The sequence below is a fragment of the Marmota flaviventris genome, chromosome 11 (assembly GCF_047511675.1).
Source record: "Marmota flaviventris isolate mMarFla1 chromosome 11, mMarFla1.hap1, whole genome shotgun sequence".
Classification (NCBI taxonomy): domain Eukaryota; kingdom Metazoa; phylum Chordata; class Mammalia; order Rodentia; family Sciuridae; genus Marmota; species Marmota flaviventris.
The window spans coordinates 89108180-89125658 of record NC_092508.1 but is presented as its reverse complement, the minus strand read 5'-3'; the positions used below and the strand labels follow the sequence as shown (position 1 = coordinate 89125658).

At 32.9% G+C, this 17479-nt stretch overlaps 1 protein-coding gene across 1 annotated transcript in view; it reads right to left on the bottom strand.

The window, feature by feature from the left end:
• Positions 1–17479, bottom strand: part of Lrp1b (LDL receptor related protein 1B) — a 1514976-nt gene that overhangs the window by 121291 nt on the left and 1376206 nt on the right. Inside the window, exons 69-74 of the mRNA XM_071619306.1 lie at positions 17012–17141; positions 15099–15205; positions 14628–14760; positions 8398–8520; positions 2567–2692; positions 1561–1698 (exon numbers count right to left, since the gene is read on the bottom strand). Coding sequence (XP_071475407.1) covers positions 1561–1698; positions 2567–2692; positions 8398–8520; positions 14628–14760; positions 15099–15205; positions 17012–17141 — 757 coding nt within the window. The remainder of the gene's footprint in view (positions 1–1560; positions 1699–2566; positions 2693–8397; positions 8521–14627; positions 14761–15098; positions 15206–17011; positions 17142–17479) is intronic.

Below are 17479 nucleotides of genomic sequence, written 5' to 3'. Positions count from 1 at the left end.
ATTACCAAGTTATTAAAGCAAGTAGGCTAAATCTGCAGTGTTATTGTTTATATCTGAAATGTCCCTAAAAATCTCATTCATTGAAAACATGGTCCCCGATGCATCAAGGTTCACAGTTGGGGCTTTTAGTGAATGAATGAATCATGAGGGCTCTGACTTCATCAGTGGATTAATCCATTTGCAGTGAATTAAACCATTTGATGGATTAATGCATTGACAATTGCATAGACTAATGGAAGATGGAAACTAGCTGGAGAAAGTGGTCACTGGGTGGGTACCCTAGAAGGGTTTATCTTATCCTTGTTACTCCCCCCTCCAAACTTTGCTTTCTGACTACCATGACCTGAGAAGCTTTCCTCTGCCAGGCCCTTTGACTGTTACATTGTTTCCTCTCAGACCCAAAGTAATGAAGCTGGACTGAAACTTCCAAAACTGTGAGCCAAAATAAGCATTCCTCCTCAAAGTTGTTCTTGTGAGGTACTTTGGTCACAGTGAGGAAATGCTCACAAACACAGTAGTTTGTTAAAATTTTAGCCTGGGCTGATAGTCATGTAGTATAACATCATTAGGGCAGAGTAAGAGTTAGTTATAATTTCTAGCAGAGTAGTTCCAGTTTCATTGTTTTATTTTCCATTCAGATAAAACATTTTAGAATGTAAATAAATGTAGTATATTATATAGATAGTATTGCATCATCTCTGGATTGCTTAGAGTAAAGTTTTGAGAATATGAGAACTTTATTTTTTGGACTTGTAGCTACTATTAATCCCCACTAATTCTTATAAAATTATAAGAATATTATAAATTCTTATAATTTATAATATTAATGATTATAAATTATTAATTTATAATTAATGAAAATAAACTAATGGCCTGACACTACAGTTGAGATATATGTCATCATATCTTGGTGGCATTGTTTTATTACCCAATGAGGAAGGAGAAAGATGCATAAATGAGAAGAAAATAAAGATCAAGAAGTAGGAAATGTTTTGTGACACTTTTATAAGCAATCTGATTTTAGACATAAACAACATTTTTTTAATTTGGAAGATCAAATATCAAGCATTAGCTCACCCTGAAATTATTATACATAGGTCTTAATAACTCACAGATGATAGCGTTATAACTATAGAAAATACTGACATCTTCTTTGAAAATAACTGAGCAGCAGATTAAATTCTTTTAAAACACTGAATAAATGATTAAGACCTTTGCCATCACTCAACCAAATATTACTGTTTGTAATTTCAAAGACACTAAATTTATACTTTATAAAATGAAACACAAAATGATCTGCATTCCTTCATTGATATGAAAATCTAAATTTGGATAAAGTCCTAACTTCAGCTCTAACAAGTATGTTCATTTCAAAATCAACCTTTACCACCTCATGTTTTTTGAAATTAGCTTCAGTGATGTTCTAAGTGACATTGCTTTGCAAAGGTGATAACTTGAGCCTGTCAGAAAAGCCATTTAATTTTTTTTTTTTAAATTTTGTCCTGTTTAAGCATGAATCGGCCTTGTGTATTCATGTACTTAAACAGAAAACAGACTCACTTATTCTGCAGTCCTGCTCATCTGAGCCGTCCCCACAGTCATCAAGCCGGTCACAATGGAGGTCCATGGGGACACATTTTTTGTTACTGCATGTGAACTCATCCTTTTTGCATGGTCTCACTTTATACATAAGCTTACCTGCAGAATCATTTAAAAAGTGATTATTGCTTCAGAGAATCAAAATCAATCTATTGAGCACATAATATGTTCAACATTTTTCCATGAAAATGCTATAAAAGCCTATGTAATATGTGAGTCTACAATCCTTTATGTAAAGCTCTTGGAGTGATGAAATAAATCTGAACTTTTTGGATTTTAAAAAAGTGAGAATTTATTTTCCCCTTACTAAATAACATTCTATTTCTACATGAAAATGTTTGAATATTCACTCTTAGTGGGATTTTATAAAAGTGATATAAATGGCCTCAAATGAGTTCAGGTTAGGTTTTGTCTCCAAATACTTTTGCTGCATACTGAACTAAATACAGTTTTGCCATTAGAAACAGTTTGAATTTCAAAATTTTGAAAAAGGGATTATGGGCACATACAATCTATGTAATCCTTCCTCCTCAGTCAACTGTTTTAACAAGGAAAAAAATTTAAACTATAAATTGTTTTTCCCAGGAGATCAGTATTTTTGTAGTAAGTGCCTAAAGGGAATATGGATAAACCCACAGAGCTCTACTATGCAAATATTATGGATTCTTAGTACATTGTTTTTATAACCTATCAGAAGATCAAGTGCCTGAAAAAATATTCTCAACACTGAGAAGCAAGCCCTAAGCAAGCACTCAGGAAAGACTCCTCCCACTGAATCCTTATCCTTGCCTTTGTTGTACTCTTCCTTACGTAAAAAATTGGGGCAAAAAAAAAAAAAAAAATAACCCAATATTCTCAAACATGCTACATGGAAACTTTTTTCTTTTTTTAAGCCCCCCCCCCCACAATTCATTGTTTTTTCTTGCAGTTGCTACTAAATCAATTATTTCTCATTAAACAGATTTACCACTACAGTGATCTTCATCTGAGTTATCCCCGCAGTCATCAATCCCATTGCACATTTTCTCAGATTGCAGGCATATTCTATTATTTCTGCATCTGTTCGGCCTTGTAGGTGGGCAAAGAAATTTAACTAAAAAAAAAGGAGAAAAACAAAATAGCTCCTTTGGGTACATTGATTTATTAAGAACATGTTTTGTCTTTGTTTTCCCTTTTTTTTTCAAATCCGCAATCTAGCTTTTCTAAATGACTTGTTTTGAATGTTGCCTATTAATAGATACTAAAATTGTGTGATAATAGAAGCTCATTCAAGTTATTCACATTAACAGCAGAAGAGGTCACAGCTGAAGATTTTGAATGAGCCCTCAAAGAAAGCAAGAAAAACTTCATGGTTTCATTTCCAGATACTTATCTTAGGTGGCTTCACTTGGTGTACCAAATTAATTTGTGTCTATGATTTATACAAAATGGCAGGACATTTAGCTGTCTCAAAGAGCAATTTCACACAGCATAGAGATTCCCCAGGCTTATGTTACAGGATGCAAATTGAAAGTAGGCCATTCAGTGAGGAGAAAAATATCCCAACTGTGTTATACCTAGGTTTCTTACTCTCTATCTGTATGAACAAATGTTTACATATGTGTTCAAAGCACACAAAGTCATCTTATTAGTTTTTAATGTGTCTGAGAGGCAAAGACACTGAAAGACAGAAACTTAGAGAGCAATGAAAATGGAAGACAGGGAATTGTATCCCTCTTATCACTATCGATTCTGAAGATTTCCATCCCTAAAGCAGGTAGCTTTAATTATTCTTCATCTCTACATATGAAATTCTCCAGGGCACTGTCCTTATTGTCTGAATGTTCTTATTTTCATATTCTTTATTTAGATATTCTCATTCATGCTCATTGATCTGCATGTTGCTGTACCCTGAAGACTTTCAATCCTCTGTCTAGTTCTGTCATCTCAAAATTGATGATAGGACATACCCTGAGGAATTTCAAATCCCACCAGTTCACCACTCAATTTCTTATTATCTTCCCCTGTTTTCTTTCTACCCATATATGAGCTTTGTCTTGTTTCCATAGTGTAGTGAGTGGCACATAATAGTTAGAAAACTGGGATTGTTCTAAATACAACCCTTTCACTGACCTTCAACTCTAAATAGTGACCAATTTTGAAGACATCTTTCCACAACTTATCTTGTGTTCATACCCAGTGCTTATAATCACAATAGCTCAGCTGTTTGTTATCTCTTATAGAGAGATATCTTTCATGTCTTCAGTTTCATTTCTTCCCTTCAGATCCTCATAAAGTTATGACAATAATCAATCAAACACATTGATGTTATCATGTCATCTATAGTTATCCTTCACCTTCAGTATATAATTTAAGATACTTTGCATGGCCTATGGGATATATCACCATCTCCTTCAAACCACTCCTACAGATTTACCCCTTGTTTTCTTTTCATATTTTAACAATGTGCTTTTATAGCAACTCCTCCTGCATGCCACAGTCCTTGCCTGACCTTGCTTTAAGTAAACTCCAGTCTTTCTGCAAACATACTCCTCCCTTCTAGCTGTTTTAGGAATGTCTCATAATTTGTTTAAACCTCATGTCACATTTGAAGACATGCTCATTTCCTACCACTGCTTCCAGAATTTTACTGACATTCTATTTTTAAAATAACTAAAAACAAAGATTTCTTTTTCAAACCCCAAACATTTGATCAAACCTTTCATTTCAACTCTTCATCAGTCTTGTGAATATCACTTCCTCCCTATTCATTAAAGACTGTCCTTCACACCATCTCTATCTTTTTTTTTTGCTTTTCCTTTTGAATTCATTTTAGCATCCAGGATGACTTCAGCATTCACACAAATAATTACCTTAGTTATCCAACAAAATCTAACTTCAGATTAAAAAAAAATATGCCAGTTTTCCCAATGTCTGCATCTGGAAAGCCCAAGGAAGTTGCAGATCATCAAACTACAAGGCCACCTGATGACACCTAGTATGGACACTTACTAGTGCTACCTGAGAAGCCTATATTTCTCTGTAGCCATGTGACTTTTCTACCTTTTACACAAGACTCAAATTTGCATTCTCACCAAACCTCATTATACCAAATTTTTATTTTCTGTATGTGATCATGCTTTCTACTGTGCACATGTGTGCATGCACACACAAACACACACAAGAAATTTAAAAAGTGGGAAATTCCTAAATATCTTATTAAGTAATTATAGACTGACCTCTATTTACACATGATTTATCAAATCATTTCACTATTTTTCATAACATAAATAGGAGAATGATTTGCTCTTATTTAAAAGTAAGTTTTTCCAACTGGTTTGGAACTGTGTTTATCCAACCTCCCCTGGAACTATCTCATTTTTTTTTTTTTTTGAAACATGTTAGCACTTTGATGTCTCTGTGCTACATCTATCTATTTTTGCTAATTGTCTCATAATCAGTAACTCTCCAGAAACTCATATTAATTGTTTAGTAGCACTCAGTCCTCTCCTTGTTTCATAATTCACTCTCACCCAGAATAATCTTTTCAAATCCATAGTATTTATTACTTTCATTTATTAAGATTACACCTTTGTATCTGTAGAGCTACTCATTCCTTTAAGGTTGAGACCCACACCTCTAATGCCTGCTTTAAGTCTCTACCTGAACTTCTCCTCAAGTGTATCCCAAACCAGTCACTTAATCTTTATTTGCAAAACTGTTTTTCTTCTTAAATTCCCTCTCCATTCAAATATGCAAGCAAAACTTACCCATAAATTGCCCTCCACCATGTCATCTCTCACACACCTTATATCCAATTATATGTAAATTAATTTATTTAATCTTTTACATTACCTTCAAATCTGTCTATATTTTGTTATCACATGCTTTCCTCATCTTAACCCACACTATTAACAGAGCTTACTTAGAGCACTGCAAAGTGTTATTTGATCTTGTCCCTTTCTTGTCAATATCTGTAAAACACAACTATGTGCCTCCTCTGGAGGCACATAAATGGAGTTGACTGCTTTACAAAAGTCATGCCTTGGTGTCTGTGGGGGATTGGGCATGGAATCTTACAGATATCCAAAATCTGCAGATGCCCATATTCCTTTAGAGAATGGTGTAATATTTGCACATATCTTACTCATATTCTGTTGTATACTTTAAATCACCTCTAAATGACTTGCAATATATAAATATAATAGAACCGCTCTGTAACTCATTGTTATATACTGTATCATTTAAAGATCAGGACAAGAAACTGTTCAGTACAATTTGTAAAACAAAAAAAAATGATAAGTGATTGGTTGAATTAGAAGAAATGGAACCCATGGATATAGAGGACTACCTCTATTTCCAAATGCTTTTAGTCTAAATCTAAAAATATCTACTAAGGTTGACATTATATCTACTAGGTATTTCTGTTGTTGCTTTAGTTTCATCCTATATCAATTATCTACTTTGCTTTGTACTCTCCAAGAACTTTGGGTTTCTCCATTAAGAATTCATTCATTAAGAATGAGACCTCATCTCTAAATATAATACAAAAAAAGGGCTGGGGATGTGATGCTTAGTGGTCAAGTGACCCTGAGTTCAATCCTTGACACCAAAAAAAAAAAAAGTTCTGTTAGGGTGTAGTTTGTTCTGCCTCAGGACTTTTGACCTACTTGGCGGCACTATATAATTCAGACTGAAACTCAGTTACTATTTTCAATTTCTTAAATTTAACAAAATTCTTTGTTCCATACTTTTATCAATTACCCTAGTTTTTCTTCATTGTATGTGTCATGTATTATAATTACACTTATTTGGGACAATCTTCCACTAGATTTTGAGCCCTATGAGATCAGAGTCCATCTCTGTTTCTCTCATCATTATATCACCAAAACTAATCATCATCAATAGCTTAAAAAAATTATTGAACGTATGAATGATACCTTTCCCTTGCTAACATTTTGCCTAAATTGGTTTTAATCTACATCTCACATAACTACAGCTTTCTGAATTCCCCTTTAGGCAGAGTTCATCTTATTTCTTCTGCCGTCTTTGAACTATTCTTTTTAGTTAATTCTATCATTGCTTCAAATCCAATGTATGAAAGTTGTTACTATTCTTCTAACTAAATTAAGATTTCCTTGTCAACAGAGAATCGTGTGCTTTTTATTATTTACCCCAATTACTTAGAATATTCTGTAGCACACAGTAGCTTTATTTTATGTTGACATGGAGGACTGAGAGGCTTGTGAAAGAAGTTCAAAAAGTCAGATTTTATAAGGTTGTCTAGCTATAATTTGTGGTATTCCCCCTGAAAGTCACTTCCTCACACTGTAAATGGTCCCAAAGTCTATGATTCTCAAGACCACAGTTTAATTAATTACCAACCACTTCCTATTCCATTGATTTTGTTGACTTTTGGAATAAAGAATGGAAAAATCACATACACATATGTATACACACATACATACATAGTTATATATAATAGCTTCTGGGTTGATATTGGTAGATAAGTTCTCATATTTTTGGTATATTATGCTTCAAAAACAATATAAACCCTTGTGATTCTATAAAGTCTATTTTTAACATTAGATAAGAAAACTTAGTCATATCATTCATGGAACTCAGAAAACGTTCTCCAAAAACATTGTGTTTTTCCTCTTAAATCTTTGTAAAAATAAATCCACCTCCTTGTTTTGTCTTCGTTTTCCCAACTTAAACATCAGTTGTCATATATCATCATCTATCAAAGTGTATTGCTTGTCAGGAGTGGTGTCCAGGGACTCTGGAGGCTGAGGCAAGAGGATGGCAAGTTCGAGGCCATCCTTAGCATTTTAGAAAAGCCCTAAGCAACTCAGCAAGACTCTCACAAATTGAAAAACAAAAATCCCTGGGGATGTGGCTCAGTGATGAAGAGCCCCTGGATGAAGAAAAAAAGAAAAAGAAAAAAAAAAGCAACTAATTCACTCCAGATACTTAGCTTTAACTTGAAGCACCTAATAGAACAATTAATTCAAGTGTATAAACCCCTTGTATACCTTCTTTAATTCAATTGATATGCTAGTTAATTATATCTGAAATGATTGTATCTTCCTTCAAATTAAAGGTGAAATTAACTTTCTTGTTGGGAGTAGGTAAGATGAATGAGGGACTGAAAAGAAGTTTATAAAAATACAAGAATTCCTTCATTTGGTATACTCGATTGTAGATTTTTATTTGTTCATTGCCTAAATATATGCTTTGTAAATTTCAGATGAGAGTGACTTGAACTTATAGAAATTATTTTTTTTTAAGATTTGGGGGATTAAATTTTAAATAATTTCTATCCTGAATAACACTTGTGATTATATATACTCTAAGTAGCTATCTTTATTTCTATCTCTATTTACCCATTTATAACTTCTCCAGACAATTTCAGTGGTGGGTAACTGTGGTGATACATAATCTTATTATTCACATTTTTTCCATTTACTTTCCTATTAAATATTTTTAGGCTGAAATCTCAATTCTATGTGAAGCCAAAATCCCCATATGTACCTTACTCAATTCAAAAGGTAAATTACTCCAAACCCTCCCAGACAGACCACAGTATATATTTGAATAGTGTTGACATGTGCAAGCTTAGATTTAGAAGGGCTGTCTATAGTCATGAACTTTGAACAGGTCATATCTTTACTACCTGGATAAAAGCTGTATCTGTGGCTATATTTTGTCTAGCTAGCCCCAAGGATTCAGAGGTTCACCTCTTCACTTCATTGACTCACACCAGTGCCTTAGATCAGGGGAGGGGAGTGCCATCTAGAGCCATGTGACATGCCATACCACACATATCAGGGTCTTCGTCAGAGTTGTCTCCACAGTCATCTTCTCCATCACACACCCAGAAATGCAGTTTGCAAAGGGAATTGTTGCAAAGGAATTCATCAGCTCTACATACACTTCCTCCTTTATGTTAAAATGAAAGAGACAGAGAGCATTAGGAGTGCCAGACATCAGGAAACACATCCCTCTAATTATTTTCTGGCTTCCTCATATTTGTTTCCTGCATAATACTAGGAACCAGTTATGTGCCAAGTTTTTTGTCATTGTTGTTTTGGTTTTCTGTTTGTTTATTTTGTTTTTACAATGAAAATATTCTCATGTTGCAACTGTACATATCACATTTTGTTTAGGGAATACTGAAAGATGACAGAAAGTCTTTTAAATCTATATTAGCATTTTATGTCTATATAACATTTTATGTTATTAAGCATAAATAAATTTAGGTTTTTAAAATTAGTAGCTTTTGTTATTAAATATTCTTTTACTCTAGACACTCCTCAGCTAGTGGGTAATTTGTTTGTATATAAAATACATATTGACTTATTAAAAATTAAAAGAAATTTTGAAGTCACAGTGAAATAATTTTATAAAAAGAATAGGAATTTGGGCTTATCATGCAATATTTTGGGTTTTTTTCTATACAAACTATGCAACAAGGAATATTTTTATAGTTTAAAAACGTTTTATTTTTTCCTTTTCCACATGTAAATAAAAAGCATCAGAAATACAAGATTATAAAAGAACATCATATTATGTTAGAATATTATAACATAAAAAATATTAGAACATAAAACTGTCAAGTATATCCAGCAGATACAAAAAAAACAAAGAAATAAGAAACTTGTGTGTTGGAAGAGAAACCAATTAGTGGAGCTTTCAGTGGTTTAGGTATTCAGACTATGGGTTCTTTCCTTGCATTGAATAAGCTTATTAATTTTTCTGAGACTCTGGGCCTACATATGTTACAATAGAAGCATGATTAATCTGTAGAATTATATTTTCAAGAAGTACCTAGAGTAGGAACACAAATCTGGGAATTTAGAATTAAGGTAGATAAGAGTGTTCTCATAGTATTGCACTACTTTAATTCACATGTAAGATAAGAGATGTGGACATCTGGGATAATTTAAAACATACTGACTTAAAGTATGTTTTAAAATTACATGTTCATTAGAACATGGGTTTGGAGGGAAAAAAAGTGGCCAATCTTATAAGCCTAGAAAATACATAGAAAGATCCATTGTTTATCTTGTGAATGCACTTTGAAGAAAAGAACAAACCAACAATCATAAAGTCAAATAACTATTCTTGCTCTGAGTTTTGACTTGCCCCACAAATATCTAAATCACTTTCAGTGGCAATAAGTCTACTTATAAAATGACTATTTTAGAATGAAAATATTAGCTGTGCTATTGGGAGTTTGGAAATCTAGATGGAGAAAAAAATCAGGCCTAGAAGAAAAAAAAAGGAAAAAAAATTGAAGCTGGGGAGCGAGTTGCAGAAGAGAAATGACAGTAACTTGATTTATAGAAGTTACATTTGAGAGCTCTTAAAATAATTGGCTTCTCCTGACCCGATGGCTAGTGGATGAGGGTAGCAAGAAGAGTGAGTAGTCAGGCATGTTACTCCATTTGGGGTTTTGTGTGTACCAAGCAAATATATTTTGGATTTCATGCAACTCTTTGAACCATTTGTTATATTCAGGGATAAATGTGTCTGAAATATAAAATAGATTTCCACACTATATATGTGCATATCAGAAGGAACAGAATGTCATCATTATATGAAGTGTAGAAAGAATATGAAAGAAAGCATCACAGAAAGACTGAAAGTCTCTTGGAAAGATAAATTCTCCACACAAAAGAGAGTAAGAAATAGTAATGAGAGTAGTTAGAGAAATATTTTAAAAGAGTAGCATTAGATAATACATGGAAAAAGTATATTAATGTCCATTTTAATAATAATGCTGAGTAGATTTAGTGAAGTGGTGGAGTGTTTAGTGGAATTATTGTAGTTGGTTTTTGAAAGAGAGGAAGAAGTCATAGAAAATGTGGAAATATCTTGGTCATAGGAAATGAATGAGAGGAGAAAGTCTCCTTAGTTGCTTGAACCTGGTTTCTGTATGAAGGAAAACAGATGCTTGAATGCATTGAAATGCCTCTGAAATTACTCAGCAGCCAAGATAAATTTCAAATCACAAGAGGAACAAAATTCCCCAAGAATCTAGAGAACACAAAGGACTCGAGAGTTAGAGCAAAATAATGGATTGGCCATAGATTGGAAGTATGAAGGAGAGAGTCAACTTTTAAAAAGCTAGATGTAGTTAATAGTAGAGACATTTTTAGGGAAAGACGGGTACCTGGCTTAGAAACTTGTGTGATAGTTAAAGCTGATACTAAGATCTTATAAGATATTAATTTGAAAAGCTACAAACAATTTTTTTTTGAAAAAAATGCTTAGCAGAACTGTTACAGCTTACACTGGAATCTCTTAGAACTACAAATGGCAGCAAGTCCTTAGTGAATGCACCAAGGTGACACCAATATCTGAGACCTGTGATAGTCGTACATCAGTCTGTGTTCTGTTCTTTCAAACATGCAACACTGACCTGAATAAGGCTATAATCTAAAAGTGACATTATTAATCAACCCCAAACAACAAAAAATACTATTGTCTAGCAACTTTTTTCTCTAACAACAATAAAGAAGATAACATGTGCAAACTTTAGTAGTAAAGAAACTAAACATATGTATATCAGTTTGAGATGTTGCCTTAATTCAAAATCAAAATCTACAGACTATGAAGGAGAGAATTATACTTTTTTCTGAATAAAGACTCTAACGACAAAATGTCTATTCTATTTTACAATGAATTAAATGCAAACAGTTTGTGAATGAACTCTTGACATCCTCTAATTATTTAAGAAAATTCTATTTGTAGCACATCATTTTTGTTAAAAGGAAAAAAAAATGAGTTCCCTAAGGATTATATTAGGTAACATTATAATTTTCTCCATAAGACCATTGGACATGCCACTGTTTTTATTAAGAAGAGAAATATAAATTAAATCATAATTGTAACAGAAAGGCAAAGGTTTTGTGATACCCTATTAAGGACTTCATGTTGTACTGTATGGGATTTGCATTTCAAAAAAGGCATCATGGGGTTACTGTGATACCCTGAGTCTCACTTAAAATGTTTTATTTTGAAGTGGCATTAAGTACACACAAAAAACAAAAATGGTATAATCTAAGGAGATTGACTGGATTAAAATTCTAGTTTTCTAGTCATGTTTTTGATCAGCTCAACAGGAGGTTATTAGAAAAATAGAAATGTGTATGTTAATTAACAACGGATGTCTGAATTTTAACTGAGCCCTTGCAGGTTTGTAGAATTCTGGTCAAGTGCATCATCATAGCAAATAAGCATCTAGAGTCTCATCTTAATTTGGATTGAGAGAAGCTTTAATATATGATAATATTTTATAATTTACATAAATAGTCTGCACATTTTTGAGCTCATGATTATTAAAAAGAATAGCTCTCCATCTTTCTTACCAAAAATGCCATGAAGAGTAGAATAAAATTTGAAAGCTCATGCTAGAACAAGCACTGAGGTCATGTATTTTGCATTTCAAAAACATAAATGCTGCTTTTAACTCCATAGTATTTGGGGTTTTAGTCATTTAAAGAAAACTAGTAAAACTGACTAATGGAGAAAATGTGCCAAACCAATTCTACAGCATTCTTAACTTCCAGGCCCCATTACTAAGCTCTTGTTGGCTCATGGATCCATATTCGAGATGAGTAGAAGTGAGATTTGATGAAAAATATGTTTATTCTGGCATTCCATTTTCTGAAAGCCTTGAAATATATTTTATCTAATGCCTAAGTCACTTCCTGAGGGTAAATTAAATATGAACAATATGAATTTTGTCATGACATAGGATACCTCTATACAGGATCAAATACTTCAACTAACAAGGTAATTTATTAGAATTTAATTATGTAGCAGCAAAGAAACCTAAGAAAAATTAGAAGTGTAAGTGAGAGGTGTTTGACATTTTTGTAAATCATTGAATTAAAGGCTCTTGACTTTTTTTTAGACTATAATATTAAACTGCCGCAGTCTGGCTGGGCACAAATGCCGCAGTCTGGCTGGGCACACAATCACGAGCCACCACACAGCTTGTAGATTCAAACAGCAACTCTTTATTCCCGAACTCACACCAGCCGTCTACAATCACGTTCTGGGGAAATCCACGTTCTCTGCCCAAATCCACGTTCTCTGCCCAACTCCACCTCCACTGGGCTTCTATCTCCAAAATACACTGTCTGAATCCCGTGAGAACTCAAGGGGAACTCAGGCAGCAGGATACACCCTATTCCCAGCGGGAATAATCTTAAACCTTAAACCTGGAACCTAAACTGGGAACGCCCTAAACACGACTATCTTAAACCGGGAACACCCTAATCTGCCTTGGTCCTTGAGCAAGGTCACCTACATTCAATGTCGCTGCAACATGTCAGCAACATGGGGTACGCTGGCAAGGAAATTGTCATACCTACTTGGCTAATGGCTCCCAGCATTAAACATTAGTAGAATACTTTTAAATTTGAAAAATACTTCAAATTCTCCAGTTTGTTCAGGATATGATCAATAAAAAGAAATAGCAGCTAGAAAGCTAGTAATTAAAATGGATTCATTCTCTTATAACCCTTACTGTTGAGTGGGTCCTATATAACCAGGGAATTTTGAGTAAAGATTAACAATGGTTACATTTAAAAAAGATGAACTTGGCAGTACTGTATATTATTTATTGGAGACTAATTAGGTGGTTTAATAAAAATCAGACAAGAACTATGAGAAGGCACTAGACTAGCTGCAGTGATAGAAGTTATTATGTGGAGTGGCATAGTTATCATTCCAAAGTCTTTGAACATATGTACAAATGAGTTGTGGCTGTCAGACCATACAAAATGTTTGTGGTACCTAAAATTATCAATTAAAAAACGTGTGAAAACTGGAGATGTAGCTGAGTAGTGGAGCATTTGCCTAGCATGTGTAAGCAGCTGAGTTCTACCCCCAGTACATGTACGCGCACACACACGTACATGTGAGAAGCTAACCAAAGGTAGAAACAGTCATAGTGGTGTTTAATATTTTATTGCCATCTATAATGCACTTCAGATTTTGAAGATAACTTGTATTTCTTCTGAAAGTGCCCTTTATCATTGGGGTTGGAGATATTTCTCATCATAAACACCCAATCTAATATTAAGAAAGTAGAAAATATTTTTCCTTGAGTGACCAAACATACAGAAGTAAATATTTTAGATATATTTAAAGAATATAAGTGCTGAGTGCATTTTCAAATGCCTTGCATCATGTGTGGCAGTATTTAATATCATCACTGTTGACCACATTCCAACTATTATAAAATAAAAAGTTTTTTGAGAAACTTTTGTAAGCAAGTCACAAAAAAATTTAAATTTAAATAGCATACTCAACAATGTTAAAATAAAAATTACATAATTTGTGATAACTTCAAGCTTCAGCACACAATTTCTTTGCTTTTATTAATTCTTATTAACTCAAAATAGTAAAAATTACAGCTTTTAATGTGGTAATTTACAACCAAAAAGTTGTTATCTGTCATAAAATGGTCTTCTTATAGCTGGAAAAATACACAAAAAATTGAAAATTATTTTCTAGACTGATAGAAACATAGATCATCTTCTCAACAATATGTCAAGATGGAGAGTTGAGGCACAACTTATGACCTACACATCATTTAGCATATGAACATGTGCATTTTAGTGTACCAGGTATTCTTGTTCATTTAAACTTAGGTAAGCAACCTGGAAGACAAGCCATTTAAAGAATACAGAAAATACTTTTGCAATAATGACTACAGTAGTTACATTCTTTCTTTCTCACATATCTTTATTGCTATCCCAGCTTCTAGTCTGAAAACACACTTAATAAACTCTTAATAAACACACCCAATAAACTTCACCTTTGTGTTGACTTTGTTATGAACGGATTGAGATATTCTGTCTGAAAATGTTCTGGATTTTGCTTATTTAGAACAAGCCTCTATGTAAAGGAAGTAGAAAGAATAAAGTTATCTAATTGTTCAATCCTCTGGCTCTTGCACATGCTGTATATCCTACATGGTACCTTAATTTTCATTTTCTCATTTTACGGCACAAATAAAAACACATTACCTCTGTCACAGATCTCTTCATCACTGCCATCCACACAGTCATGAGTTCCATCACACAGCCATCTAATTGGAATACAGTGGGCTTTATTTTTGCATCGAAACTGATCTTCCTTACATTCAGTCACACAATCCATCTGTTCAAATACAAATGGGCACTGCAGTTTTCATTAATGATAATGATACAATCATAGGCACAATAAGCAAGCCACTTATAATACTGGAGATTTATCACAGAGTGGGATTTATTTTATTTAAGCTTAATAAACATAACCTCTACAAATGACAATGGGCTTCAGTATATATACAGTCTAAAGATTTGAGGATATGCTGAAATGATTGCATTCAGTGTATCTGTCTAATATTTTCAGACAATGCTAAGAATCAGGTTTGTCTCTACTTTCATTCCATTTGTTTTCCCATTATTACTGCAGGTAATTGAAAGATATTAATCAAGCAACAATAGATTTTTTACCTCATCTGAACCATCAGTGCAATCATAGTCTCCATTACACTTCAAAGATGCTGAAATACATCCTCCACTGGCACATATATATTCACTTGATGAGCACGTAGGAGAAGCTGAATACAATTATAAAGTTGAGATTTAGATATAGTTAAAGTAATGAATGGTTTGGGAGGAAGTAGGCATATGAAAATATGAATACATGGATGACAATAAGAACAGTGGACATTATTTAAACTATATTCAATAACTGGTATTAAAGATTCATTTTAATATGCTTTATAAAATTATTTCATAATATTAAAATTCAATGATATAATAACTTATGTAGTAAGGATTTCACTCATTAGACTAAAAAAAGTGGAAAAAAAACTTTATCTCTTCAATCCCTTTGATTTTGAAGAGTTAAATTAGTTTTGCACAATTTTAATTTATTTGAAAAGGGAAGTCTCAAATGATTTTTAAAACTACAAAAATATTAAATAGCTGTTAGGAAAGTTCATTCAGATATAAATTGTGTAATGCAAAATGTGAAAATCTTGGCATGGTCTCATAGGTACAGAGATATTATTTGACTTCATATGACATAAATATAATATTTAAAAAGTTTTAAGAAGTTTGTTGTTTTTGAGAGTTTAAACATAAATACACATATAGTTAAGAGAGCCTCTAGAATTTGCAGAATTCTTTTATGAGACACAGATTTAAAAAAAAACAAAGAGATAAATAAGTTACTACTACTAGCTCATCTAGTTAATGATTATAATAATTATGACAACTGCCTTTGTCTGTCAATTTGGGTTTTATAGTCTTGCATTCATGCCTCGAGGGTTCTGACCTTATGTTAGATCACTAATGGCCAAATGTACTTGCATAATAATTTTGTGGTCTGAATTGCTTTATTCAAGAATGCTAAAAAGCTTTTCCCTTGAGTTTTTAGTTTTTTTAATTGGCAGCATTTGCCTAGGGAATCTGTATTAATAAAAAATCTAAGAACATGTCTAGATTTGATGAGAAAGAAAGATGTGATCAATTAGCACTATGGACTCTAGGTAAATATTGCAGAATGAAAATCTGTGTGTTTTGTTTATCTGCTTCTTTGGCCTAGTCTCTCAAGGTAATGTTTTCATGGTTATGCACACACTGTAGTATGATGTTCCCCAGTATAATAATACATTATTAAAAATAATTACATTATTTTTAAAGATAATGTAATTAAAATAACCAAGTAAAAAAATAAATGTTTTCATGAGCATATGTATAGAGTCAAATTTAAGAATAGAAATGCATAAAATAGATGGTTTCTCTGGATACTTGCTTTTGCTTCCTAATTATATTTTGATTTTTTAAAAATATTTATTTTTTTATGTGTAGATGGACACAACACAATGTTTTTATTTTTATGTGGTGCTGAGGATCGAACCCGGGTCCCACCTGTGCGGCGTCGAGCACTCTACCGCTGAGCCACAATCCCAGCCCTATATTTTGATTTTGGCCCAAGGTGTAAATATAAACAATACACTATGCTGCTTCTTACCTGGCACATTGAAAAACTGCATTCTGTCTTATAACTTCAATTTTCATAACTGAAAACTCGACTTTTATCATACTTACAGTTTCAACATATTTCATTTTGCTATTTGGGAAAACAATTCCAAATGGTGTGATAAGATATAGAAACCAGAAAATCAAATTTGGCTGTATAATTCTTGGATCCCATGCATAATTATCATCTGCCAAAAAAACTTTTGTAACATATGAAGGGCACACCAATTAATTTATCCACAGATATTTCAGATTATTTCCTAAAATCAGTAAATAAGTGCCTGTGTCTCTTACTGTTTTCTGTGTATCATTTCTTGAATTTAAATCATATCAAGTTAAAATGTCTGCTAAACTAAAAACCACTTCAATCATTTTACCTGGCTCACAGTGTTTCTCATCTTCCCCGTATTTACAGTCTTCATGGCCATCACATTTCCACTTTGCTGATATACATTGGCCATTGGAACACTGGAACTGATCTTTGGAACAACTTGTTTCACAATTTCTCTGTCAAATCCAACACAGATATAATTAAAATTAAAAACATTTAAAAATATCTACAAACTCAAAAGACAGCTAGAGAACATCTGTGTAGAAAGTAAGGCATGTAGAAACCACATTTAACACATACACATGGTTCAGATGGTCATATTTCCAGCCTGTAACTACACAACAGAATTATAATAATTTTCTACTTTCATCTGTCTTTTGAGCCCTAGTGAAACAGAAATAGAAAAAGAACATATATTCTAAGACTTCATCATATTAAGTAAATTGCTATCAGTGTATCATTCTTTAATTGATAGATATGAGGTAATGGAATTCTAGCAGTTTCAGGCAATGCT